We start from the raw sequence: 13098 nt of genomic DNA, 5'->3' as shown, positions 1-13098 counted from the left end.
AACAACTTTAAAAATCCTAAGTAATTTCTTCAAGAGCAAATAGGTATTTTTTCCTATATTTTTCTTCTCCTTTTTTGTTATAAGCCAAAAGAGAATCATAAATTCTACTTATTCCTCTCTTGAATGTTACAAATGTCTGATTTCTTTAATTCTGGGAGAATTCCATGTTCAGCGACACACTGATCAATAAATAACATTAACTATATATCTTCATGATAAATTGTGACATAGTATGAAAAATCCCAATTTTTTCTTAAAATACTTATTAATATTTAATAGATATACCAGCAAAAAATATACATTAAAAATACAAATTGGTGGGGCACCTGGGTGGTTCCGTCAGTTAAGCCTCCGACTTGGGCTCAGGTCATAATCTCACTGTTGGTGGGTTCAAGCCATGCATCAGGCTCTGTGCTGACAGCTCAGAGCCTGGAGCCTGCTTGGGATTCTGTGTCTCCTTCTCTCTCTCTGCCCCTCCCCTGCTCATGCTCTGTCTCTGTCTCTGTCTCTCAATAATAAATACATGTTACAAAAAAATTGTTTTAAATACAAATTGGTTAAAAGTTGTAACAGGCATCACTTGAGCAGCATGAGTCCTGAGAACAAAAGTTATGGAAACCCAACTAAACATCAACTCAAATGTGCCACAGCAGTCACCATCATATTGACCACCATAATCTGAGGAAGACCTCAAGTGGATGCTTCATTCAGTGCAGTTGCTGTATTAAAAACATACCCATTATAACCACACCCTCAGGGTCCATTTTGTTCAACTACAAAATTTCTATAATAGGTAGGTTCAAAACACAAGTCCTTTGCTGAAGTCATCTTCTATTGTAGTGAAGCTTTTGAACCATAGTTACATACATCTTTACAAAAGGATTCTGATATTTCAAAATAATAAGCAAAAATTAAATTTTTCTCCCTGCTTTTGATATGCCCCATAGGTGACAGTACCTCTGTTTTTAATGATAGTCCACTGTTAAAGAATATTGTTGCAACAGCAATGTAGGAGACCGTTATTTCTGGCTTCAGTGGTCCTAAAGAGAGAGAAACAAGTTACTGTTAGATAAGAATTTCCAGTAGATAACTTGGTATGAAAGAAGAATCCATTGAGGGAGGGCAAATAGTACTTCAAATCTTAGTGTTACCCTTACTATACTACTGTTCTGAAGAGTTAAGTATTTGCTGTGATGCAGTCTAGCTCCAAAAGAGATTTTCCAGAAGGCAAGGACCATGCCTATCCAGTTCAGCACAGTATCCTCAGACCAGCAGAATAAAAATAAACTGCTCTCATATAGGAGAGCAAATAGGCAACATCCCTCAGTATGACGTCTAATTGTATCTACCACAGTATCAGTGCTTATACAACAATCAAAATTCCCCAAACTAGGAAAAAAAAAAAAGAGAGAGAGAGAGAAAAAGAGAATCAACGGAAGAAGTTCCCTTCTGTTTAGCAAATATTATTTTATTCCTTCTAGGATACCAGAAATAAAAATCTATATTCACACATACATTCAGTTCAGCCCACGGGTAGTCATTCTACAAAGATGTACTGAGCATTTACTATGTGAATGAAATAATACATATAGAGTAATACAGTAGTAACAATATGTTAAGTTTGCAATTATTATTACACTGTGCCAGGCCCTGGCTATACTGCTGTGAACCAACAGGCCTAATCTTTGCCCTCTGGAAAATCCTCTCTGGAGTTAGGCTGGCATCACCCCAAATGTGTTAACACTATGAGGACAACAGCAGCAACCCTAACTAATATTTACTTCATTTTGTCACCTGTATACAACTCTCTTGAAGATCTAATATATTAGCCAAAGAACATGCTTTATATATATATATATATAAAGCATGTTCTCTCTCTCTCTCTCTATATATATATATAAGTTTATTGTCAAATTGGTTTCCATACAACACCCAGTGCTCATCCCAAAAGGTGCCCTCCTCAATACCCATCACCCACCCTCCCCTCCCTCCCACCCCCCATCAATCCTCAGTTTGTTCTCAGTTTTTAACAGTCTCTTATGCTTTGGCTCTCTCCCACTCTAACCTCTTTTTTTTTTTTTTTTCCTTCCCCTCCCCCATGGGTTTCTGTTAAGTTTCTCAGGATCCACATAAGAGTGAAACCATATGGTATCTGTCTTTCTCTGTATGACTTACTTCACTTAGCATAACACTCTCCAGTTCCATCCATGTTGCTACAGAGGGCCATATTTCATTCTTTCTCATTGCCACATAGTACTCCATTGTGTATATAAACCACAATTTCTTTATCCATTCATCAGTTGATGGACATTTAGGCTCTTTCCATAATTTGGCTATTGTTGAGAGTGCTGCTATAAACATTGGGGTACAAGTGCCCCTATGCATCAGTACTCTTGTATCCCTTGGGTAAATTCCTAGCAGTGCTATTGCTGTGTCATAGGGTAGGTCTATTTTTAATTTTTTGAGGAACCTCCACACTGTTTTCCAGAGTGGCTGCATCAGTTTGCATTCCCACCAACAGTGCAAGAGGGTTCCCATTTCTCCACATTCTCTCCAGCATCTATAGTCTCCTGATTTATTCATTTTGGCTACTCTGACTGGAGTGAGGTGATATCTGAGTGTGGTTTTGATTTGTATTTCCCTGATGAGGAGCGATGTTGAGCATCTTTTCATGTGCCTGTTGGCCATCCGGATGTCTTCTTTAGAGAAGTGTCTATTCATGTGTTCTGCCCATTTCTTCACTGGGTTATTTGTTTTTCGGGTGTGGAGTTTGGTGAGCTCTTTATAGATTTTGGATACTAGCCCTTTGTCTGATATGTCATTTGCAAATATCTTTTCCCATTCCGTTGGTTGCCTTTTAGTTTCGTTGGTCGTTTCCTTTGCTGTGCAGAAGCTTTTTATCTTCATAACGTCCCAGTAGTTCATTTTTGCTTTTAATTCCCTTGCCTTTGGGGATGTGTCAAGTAAGAAATTGCTACGGCTGAGGTCAGAGAGGTCTTTTCCTGCTTTCTCCTCTAGGGTTTTGATAGTTTCCTGTCTCACATTCAGGTCCTTTATCCATTTTGAGTTTATTTTTGTGAATGGTGTGAGAAAGTGGTCTAGTTTCAATCTTCTGCATGTTTCTGTCCAGTTCTCCCAGCACCATAAGAACAACATGCTTTTAAAAGATGTAGTTCTGAGAAAATGCCATTTTGTACTTATATACCAGTGGTTCTCCAGCAGGAGCAATTTTGCCTCCTATAGACATTTGGCAATGTTTGGAAACTCTTTTTTGTTGTTATAATTCAGCAAGTGGGGGGGTGTTACTGGCATCTAGTAAACTGAGATCAGGAATTCTGCTAAACAACCTGGAAAGCACAGACAGGACAGCCCTCCCAACACCAAAGAATTACCATGTCCAAAATGTCAATAGTGCTGAGGCTGAGAAACACTGGCATATGCCAACATATCAAAATCTGATCATTTCATATTTGACATTCTATTCAGCCCTCTCGTGCTGAGCTGAATAGTGTCCTCCAAAATCCATGTCCCCCCAGAACTGACGAATATGACCTTATTTGGAAATTGGTTCTTTGCAGATGCAATCAAATCAAGATGGGGTCTTACTGGATTAAGGTGGACCCTAATCCAATGACTGGTATTCTTACAAGTATAGGTAAATATGAAGACACAGAAAGATGGCCATGTGTAGACTGAGGCAAAGCCTAGAATTGTATTACCATAAGCCAAGAAACACCAAAGACAATTGGCAACCAGCCCAAGCCAGAAGCCAGGAAGGATTCTTCCCTAGACCTTCAGTGAGAGCGTGGCCCTTAGCTTCAGAACTCTAGCCTCTAGAATAATTTCTGGAAAATAAATTTCTGTTATTGGAAGCCACCCAGTTTGTGTTTCTGGTGTGGCAGCACAGAAAACTAATATACTCCCTTAAGCAAAATAACAGGACCACATTCATGGCTCTTCCATTCCCTGCAGCCCTCCACCATACCCACAGATACTGCTCAATAAGTAAGACCAAGCTCAGGAAAAATCACCATTCAGTCAACAAATGCTTACTAAGCATCTACTATATTTTAGGCATTTGTAGTATCTCAATGAACAAAAAGAAACAAAGATCTCCTCAAACATGGCAAGAAATTCTTATATATACGTGGTATTTACACAAATTATTTTGTTGAGATCTGAGAAAAGGGAGCAAAAGGAAGAAGGCAAGAGCAAAAGGCATTACATTTCAGGGCAGTAAAAGTGCTCCAAAACTTAAAAAGAGGTGCATTTTTTATACTTGTGAGTGAATCTGTCTCTGCAGCTCACACTTAGAAATAATATTTCCTCTACAACTGAGGAAGATGATTCAGGAACAGATTTTAAAGTCAAGGAATCCAGCTTGTTTTGGAAGTAAACGTCTTCCACAATTTTAAATACCTTGTTTGTTCATTTGTTTGTTTGAACTCATTTTTATTTTCCTCCAATTCCCTGCTTTTTATGAGACCCTATTCTTATCAAGTACACCTCTGCCCACAGCGGTACCCCAAAATTTCTATAAAGGATGGGTTAAAATTAGCAATGTGGTTGTAAGGTAGAGCCAGGGAATGTGGCCAAAGATGTATCTCCACAGCAAGCGCATGGCATTTACTTAGATTGCATGTTTCTTTGGGGCAGCTACAGCATCTGCTTTAGTTGGCCAACAATTATATGTTTTAAGAAGCTAACCCTTCCCACATTCCATGCATACATACATCAATACACATGATAACTATGAACTACTTGGCATGATTCCAGGCTTTTAGTGTTTCAAAGCTTAGAGATGGGGCACATTGTCTTTTATATTAGATGCACATCTAAACAACTTTAAGCCATGGAAGAACATGGTGAGGACATTTCATGGCTTCCTACAATGTACGTTTTATTTTAAAAAAAATTTTTTTTAATGTTTATTTATTTCTGAGACAGAGAGAGACAGAGCATGAGTGGGGGAGGGACAGAGAGGGAGGGAGACACAGAATCAGAAGCAGGTTCCAGGCTCTGAGCTGTCAGCACAGAGCCCGACGCAGGGCTTGAACTCACAAACCTTGAGATCATTACCTGAGCCACCCAGGCGTCCCTACAATGTATGTTTTATTTTTTTTATTTTTTTTTTAAATTTTTTTAACCTTTATTTATTTTTGAGACAGAGAGAGACAGAGCATGAATGGGGGAGGGTCAGAGAGAGGGAGACACAGAATCTGAAACAGGCTCCGGGCTCTGAGCTGGCAGCACAGAGCCCGATGCGGGGCTCGAACTCACAGACTGTGAGATCATGACCTGAGCTGAAGTCAGACGCTTAAGTGACTGAGCCACCCAGGCGCCCCTACAATGTATGTTTTAAAAGGGAAGAAGGAATTAATTCTGATTTGGAGAGACCTAAAGCCCCTTTGAGATGTGATCAACTATCAAATTGCCCAAATTGGGAATGGAAACCTAGAAGTCACACAGGGCTGAAATAAACATTTGGTAAATATTTGCACAGAGGTGAGAGTTGAGACTACACATAAAAATGAGATATGAAAAAAAATGAGATTTGGCCCCTCTCCAAGACAATGATTACATCCTCCAAGTCACCAAAATAGATCTGAATAAGACCTGGATCTTCAGGTGGCTATAAAGTTCAAAGTAGAAATACAAGTTTTAACTTTTCCTTTAAATAAAAGAAAAAAAAAATGTTGATCAGTAAAAATAGGATAGGAGAGCAAAATCAGGAGAAAAATTACCCAGAAAAACAAGGTAATTTTTGGGCTCCTCAAATCCATGCTTTTAAAGGAGGGGGCGGGGGGTGGGGAGATAAAAGAAAATGATTTGGAATGCTTAAGAATGCAAGGAACTATTACCATTTTATAAAATCTACTCATCACCAAGTAAATTTCATTTATAAACCTATAATCTAAGATATTCATGCTAACACACTTAAGCTTTAACATGTTTCTGCTTATGCTTTTTAATGGAAAAACGAAGCAGTTTCCTTTTAGGATTTATGTCTTATTAATGTCAATAATCTAAATTAAGATGCAAATAGAACTGAGAAACTTACTCTGTACCTCCAAAGAAGTAAACCTTTCTCTTCCTGAGAATGAATAGCACAGTGTTACTCTGGTCAACTCAAAGGTGTGCATAGCTCAGCACTTCCCTGGGTTGCACTGGAACAGATTATCAGCACCTCAAAATCTGCACATTTACATTTACCCTGGCTCTTTATTTTCAACTTTCTTCTACATATTTAAAAATGAAGGGGCGCCTGGGTGGCTCAGTCAGTTGAGCATCCAACTTCAGCTCAGGTCATGATCTCACGGTTTGTGAGTTCAAGCCCCGCATCAGGCTCCGTGCTGACAGCTCAGAGCCTGGAGCCTGCTTTGGATTCTGTGTCTCCCTCTCTCTGCCCCGTCCCTGCTCATGCTCTGTCTCTCTCTGTCTCTCAAAGATGAATAAATGTTAAAAAAATTTAAAAAAATAAAATAAAATAAAATAAAATAAAATAAAATAAAATAAAATAAAAATGAAATGTACCTGAGTAAAAAGAACAGTGAATTAAGAATTAAATTTTCGAGGCTAGTACATGTTATACTTTTTCTCATTTGGAAAGTCATTCAATGTCTCTAATTTTAGGGTTTCCATTACCTATAAGTTTCCTGCAATATACAACTCACCTATTGGCTATACAGATTGTTTTCAAAGGGAGGTCAGAACACAGGTATGATATGTTAAGTGTAGAAATCTTGCATTTACATATAAAGAGTATAGTCGTTAAAGTATTGATCCAGGTAAAGATGAAGCAAACATCTTAAGTTTAAGACTACCAAAACTTTTCCTATTTAAAAGAATATCTAGAAAACCGTTCTACTGAAAATTGTTCAGGGGTGCCTGGGTGGCTCAGTCAGTTAAGCATCCAACTCTTGGTGTCGTCTCAGGTCATGATCTCAGGGCTTCGTGGGTTGGAGCCCTGCACTGGACTCTGTGCTGACGATGTGGAGCCTGCTTGGGATTCTGTCTCCCTCACTTTCTTTCTCTCTCTCTCTCTCTCTCTCTCTCCCTCTCTCTCTCTCTCTCTCTCTCACTGCCCCTCCCTGACTCGTGCTGTCTCTGTCTCAAAACAAATAAACTTTAAAAAAAAACTGTTCAGTCAGTATGAAAGCACTAAAAATCACATCCCTGGGGCACCTGGGTGGCTCAGTCAGTTGAGCTTCCAACTTTGGCTCAGGTCATGATCTCGCGGTTTGTAAGTTCGAGCCCTGCGACAGTCTCTGTGCTGACAGCTCAGAGCCTGGAGCCTGCTTCGGATTCTGTGTCTCCTTCTCTCTCTGCCCATCCCCCGCTTGTTCTCTGTCTCTCAAAAATAAATATATAAATGTAAAAAAAAATTTTTTTAATAAAAATCACATCCCCAAGTGTACACAGCACATAAATGGAAACTTTGACTAAAAATTACAAGTACAAAGAGGCACTTTAGACCATTCCAAAGAGCAAGATGCAATAGAAACATTTTCAGCAACCATTCCTCTCCTTGTGCCTAGATTTTTGTTGTTTTAACTTGTGAAGCGAAAATGTTATTTGGTACTATTTGGAGGTTTATTTTTATTTAAGAGGTTTCACAGGTGGGAAGGTCAATTAAAAGCTCAACAGAATTATCATGAACTTAGCCTGATAGCCTATATAAGAAATCCCAAGAGGCCTGGGTGGCTCAGTCAGTTGAGTGTCTGACTCTTGATTTGGCTTCAGGTCATGATCCCAGGATTGTGGAATCTAGCCCACTTCAGGCTCCCCACTGAACATGGAACCTGCTTAAGATTCTCCCTCTCTCTCCCTTGGCCCCTCTCCCCTGCTCACACTGTCTCTCTAAAATAAAATTTAAAAAAAGAAAGAAAGAAAGAAATCCTAAGCAATCATTTGTTTTACTTTTTTGGAAAAAGTAACTTTTATACATGGACAGTTATCAAATCATCTGAGTACACTGTTATTTCATATTTGCTGATTCTGCTCTGCGTTTTTAGGCTAAAACTTAAGGCATGGAAAATATCTTTATTGCATAGAACCCTTCTTTACAATAGTTATTCATTTTAAATTATTTTTTGCCAAGAAAATGTGTATGGATTTTGCAACTAGTATGAAATAAAGGGAGAGCCCTGATGTCCAGTGCCTCTTCCTTGAGCACTGACCTCAGGCCTCAGTATCTTCATCAACTGTAAAAGTAGCATGTTAGTTTAAAATACTTAAAGGTTCCTTTTAGTTCTTAACATTCTACTCTTTTTTTTTATGTTTATTTTTTTAATTTTGAAAGGGGAGGAGGGAGGGGGGAGGGGGGAGGAGGGAAGGGACAGAGAGAGAGGGAGACAGAATCCCAAGCAGGCCCTGTACCGACAGCTCTCAGCCCAGAGCTCCACACAAGGCTCACCAACTGGTGAGACCATGACCTGAGCCAAAATCAAGAGTGGGACACTCAACCAACTGAGCCACCTAGGCACCCCTTATAATTATTATCTTATAATTAATTAAAGAAATGAATTATCCTGGATTAATGGCACAAGTACCGGCAAAAATGGGAAGCATTTCTAAGATACAATAATACACCAAAACTTCAAGAAGCAGAGTCAGAAGGAACAAACAAGATTATAGAATCCATCTTGCACACACCACTTCGAAGAAGCCCTAAGGAAATGATTCCGTGTTCAATAACCCTTCTTCTCACAGCATCCTTGGAATGTAAGATAAAACGTATTTCACCTAACCTAGCGTCTGCAGATTTAAAACTTGAAGATAATATATCACCTGTAATTACACCTTAAGGATAAGCAAATAATAGATCTAACACCATAAAATAGAAAGTGTGCTACTGAAGCTAGTTAAGTGTGCATTCCAGATCACCACAAAGACACCCTAACTTGAATTCTGCCTATCCAGCTGGTTCCAGGGACAGAGGGTACTCATTTGGCAGAACTTGAAATACCAGCATTCACAAGTTTGCCAAAAGCTCCAGGAGAAGCTAGGTCAAAGATCTTCAGAAGAAGAAACCATGATGAATATCAGTTTTATTCTCAGTTACATATTCTACACATTTTGTACTAAGTTGAATATAGAAAAAAAAATACACAAAAAAGTTTTAATCCTCACAGTCTTTGTTCAAAAAATTCCTTTTAAAATGTTCCCTGAAGCTACTTCTAAATGGAGAAATTGAGGGTGGATGCTTGAATGAACCACTGTTCTAATGAGAGATATTTCACTCCCTGCCATCATGTTTTAACAAAAAGGTACATATAACTGCAAATATCCTTCTGAGCACTTCCTAAAAAATTGTGTGCTCACTTCGGTCCTTATTTGTCCCTGTTGTATGACTGACCGTATTAAAACTGTCAATAAAGGTGAAAGGTGACAAGGTCAAAAAGACAATGAATTGGAGAAATTCAATTAATGTTTATGAAGAAGACATGAGTGTGTAAGGGTGAAACCGCAGGGAGGAGAATAAAAGACTAATGATATTTCCACCAATGCCTACCTCCACATTACACGGCTCCTACTATTCAGAGATCTGAGTATGATTTTAGCCTGCCTACACTTCCTTGCCAAAATACACACTGCACATAGTCTAACACTGCCTGTATCTGTTAGAGTACTAGCAACTGAGTCCGGGCAGCACACGGAAGTAGTGTCCTGTAAGGAAAAACTGCAACGTGTCAGTCGGCTTGGGAGTTTCTGGAGCGGTGGCAATTGCAGCAAATCATCATTCTGCAACATGTGGGCTACGAAGTCTGAGTCGGAGAATGAAGGGGTGTCCCTTTTTCTTTCCCCACCCCCCCCACCTTTTTTTTTTTTTTAAACATGGGGCCGGTAAGGAGGAGGGATCCGGAAATAGACAAGGTAATGGTGGCCACTCCAAGATAGATAAGGAACTCCTGGCAACCTAGCGTCCCTTCGGATAGGATGCTACTATGAAGGCAAGAGGAGTTAAGTTTCATTCTCAGTAACCTCACTCCCTAACACTAAGGATACTCATAGATTGTTCGCGGAAAAGGTAACCTGCGTTCAAATTCATTTGCCCCATTCCTAGCTACAGTCTCCAAGGCTGACAAATTAAAACAGCAGCAGAATGGGCCAAAGGACACCCTGAGCTGGTCGGTGCCCTTGAGAGAAGCAGACACTTCCCAATTACGGTTTCCCCTCCTTTCCAAGACTCGAAAATTAGTTCTGAAGTGAGAATCGCGATGGAGCGTTCAGAGGTGCAGCACTTACCCCCATTCACCCCTATGGACGGCTCCAGTTTAGCTCCGGCGATCGCCAGCACTATTCCAATCATGAACCATTCTTTCCTCATTCTCTCCAGCAGCCTCATGTTTGTTAGGGTGGGTGGGTTTTGTTTATTTGTTTGGCTTTTTTTCTTTTTAAGCTACGATCGCTTAATCCCCGAGGCGTCTCCACACTTTCCACGGTCCCTCCAGACATGCAGCAGAGCAAGTCAAATTGCCACTTGTAAACTAAAGACCTGGGGGTTGCTCCGGCGGCTTTGAGGAGGGCTGGGAGTAGTAGTATCCAGTGACAGGAAAGTCTCACTGAGCGCCGCCATCACTACCACGCGCCTCATAATAGACGCGCATGTTACCACGGCAACTCTGGCCGACGCTCCCAAGTGCAAATGCTCTGAAGCGAACACTTGGGCCAGGTCGGCCAGCGTAGGCGATCGTATAAGGGAAGCTGGCTGCCCGGTAGGGCTGACAGACTCGCTTAACTCCAGGACCTGCAGAACCTCAGGAATGACTGCTACAGGGAGAGACGTTAGGCTTCACAACCACTTAGCCTTATCGAGCGTCTCGCTCCGACAAGCCTTTAGGCACAGCTTCCCACTCTCCTGGAACACATCCACGGAGAAACTTCCTTTTGCTTTGCCATGAGCCTGCCGGAAGGGCTAGCGTGAGTTCTCATTCAGCAGCTGCGGCGGCGGAGTGCGGGGTGGTTTTTTTTGGGGTGCGCTTCTTCGGGGCATTACGGCTCTTCCCCGACGCCGCGTTGACGTGTGCGCCGGGGGAAGGGGAGGCCACTCTGAGTCTTCAGGTTCTTGGCTGGAGCTCCGGGAGTTAGAGGCGCTCCGAGCTCTGGTCGGAAACGCGGCTCCTTCTTTAGGAGAGCTTTAGCCCAGAGGACGGGTTGAAAATTGGGCGCGTCGAGCCGACGCCCAAGTCTTCAGGACCCCTTCCTTCCAGCATCCGCGACATCCCTGGAGGGCGGGCGGGACCCACCAGGCCAGTCGCCAGTGGGACGCTCGGCCCGAGCCCCGTCGCCCACACCGCCCCCCACCCCCACCCCCGTAGCGGAGAGGGAGGTCTGCAAGGTTCGTCCCCTCTCGGGCGCTGGGGACCAGATCTTCCTTGGGGGGCACTGGTGAGTGCTCAAGCTCCCTCCCTGCGAAGCTAAGAGGCAAAGTGAGGTCTGAGCAAGGGAGTCTGGAGGGTGCGCGAGTGCAGGGGCTTGCTTGACTCTCAGGGCTTGCCCACCCAAACAGCAGGACACGCGTGGGAAGGGGATCAAAGGCCTCAAGGCAAGAATGGTGAGGAGCCGAATTGAGGGGAGCTCCTGACCTTTTCCATTGGCCCTCGTGCTGTATTCTCTGCTTCCCCCAGTTTCTCCCTTGAGGTGTGTTCTGGCAACCAGTGACATTGATCGTTTCATGGATGGACTTTTCCTTCTAGACCCAGCAGGAGCTTCTGCTGCTCCCCAACATGCACCTAAATAAATGACCAAATAAAATACTATCTAACATTTCGAAGTAGTGTGGTGTCTGATGCTTACTTAAATGGGTAACTACAGAACCTCAGGTTTGGAAGAGACTTCTAGGATTGTTCAGTGATGCCGGACTTTGATTCTGAATTTATTCAGAGATTGAAAGAGACTCATTTTGTAATTTCATCTACTTGTTTAGCTCTATCTGATGACATGACTTGCTATCCAAAAACGAAGCCAGTTTTCGCAGTTATGCTACCAGTTGTAGGTTACACAGTGTGGAGTGTCATCTAATTATACATCAGGCAGAATGGCAAGAAGTGAAACTCAAGATAAAAAGAACTTAATAGGGAGACACAGATGACATTAAACAACTTAACTTGAAAACAGAAAAAGAAAGCACATGAAATGTGATAAAATCTGATGCTCATTATCAGGCAGTCACCAGATAAGTGGAGATGAAAGATAGTTTACAACACAATTATTTGCTTAGAGTAATTTACTAGGTTAAAGAGTCCTGCCTATATTTCAGTCATTGAAGGTATGATCTTGTATTTTAAAAAAATCATTAAGCATTATGCGTACAGAAAATTGGGCCAGTTTAATTTTATCACTGTTTGCAAGTCCTTATTTACTAAGAATTCCTTGATCTGTTTAAAGCAGAATCTAACTCATAGAAGGGTTTTTTGTTTTGTTTTTAATGGTACTTCAAGGAAAACAGTGTGCTGTGATTTCTGTTCTGTTAGTGTAAGGCCTATATTAGTTTCCCAGGGTAACTGTAACAAATACCTAAAACTGGCTGCCTTAAAATAACAAATCTATTCTCTCAGAACTCTAGAAACCAGAAGTCCAAAATCAAAGGTGTTGGCAAAGCCATACTTCCTCTGGACGCTCTGGAGAGAGAATCCTTCCTTGCCTCCTTCAGCTTTGGTGATCGTTGGCATAAATTCCTTCCTTATGACCACATCCCTCCAATCTCTGCGTCTCATCTTCACATCATATTCTCCTCTGTGTGTCTGGCTACTGGCTATATCATTCCAGTCTCTGCATCTGTCTTCATATCGCCTCCTCTCTCCTGTCTGTCCTATGTTTCCTCTTCTGTGTGCTTCTTATAAAGGCAGTTGTTATTGGGTTTAAGGCCCACCCAGGTAACAATCCAGAACGATCTCATTTTGAGATCCTTAATTATCCCTTCAAATATCCTTTTCCCAAATTAGGTGACTGTACTCTGTCAAATATTGTCCCCCGCAATGTCCACCTGGAACCTCCGAATGTGATCCTATTTGAAATTGGGTCTTACAGATATGATTGGTTAAGATGAGATCATACTGGTATAAGATGGGTCCCAAATCCAGTGACTGATGTCCT

At 41.4% G+C, this 13098-nt stretch overlaps 1 protein-coding gene across 9 annotated transcripts in view; it reads right to left on the bottom strand.

The window, feature by feature from the left end:
- The window catches only part of SLC10A7 (solute carrier family 10 member 7), a 250502-nt gene extending 239898 nt beyond the window's left edge, over nt 1-10604 (bottom strand). For all 9 annotated transcript variants that reach the window (XM_042935361.1, XM_042935362.1, XM_042935366.1 and 6 more), the window contains exons 1-2: nt 10249-10604; nt 958-1040 (exon numbers count right to left, since the gene is read on the bottom strand). In XM_042935361.1, coding sequence (XP_042791295.1) covers nt 958-1040; nt 10249-10348 — 183 coding nt within the window. In that variant the 5' untranslated portion in view covers nt 10349-10604. The remainder of the gene's footprint in view (nt 1-957; nt 1041-10248) is intronic.
- Nucleotides 10605-13098: the final 2494 nt, after the last annotated feature.

This window comes from Panthera leo, chromosome B1 (assembly GCF_018350215.1).
Source record: "Panthera leo isolate Ple1 chromosome B1, P.leo_Ple1_pat1.1, whole genome shotgun sequence".
Classification (NCBI taxonomy): Eukaryota; Metazoa; Chordata; class Mammalia; order Carnivora; family Felidae; genus Panthera; species Panthera leo.
This window is presented reverse-complemented; position numbering and strand designations above follow the sequence as displayed.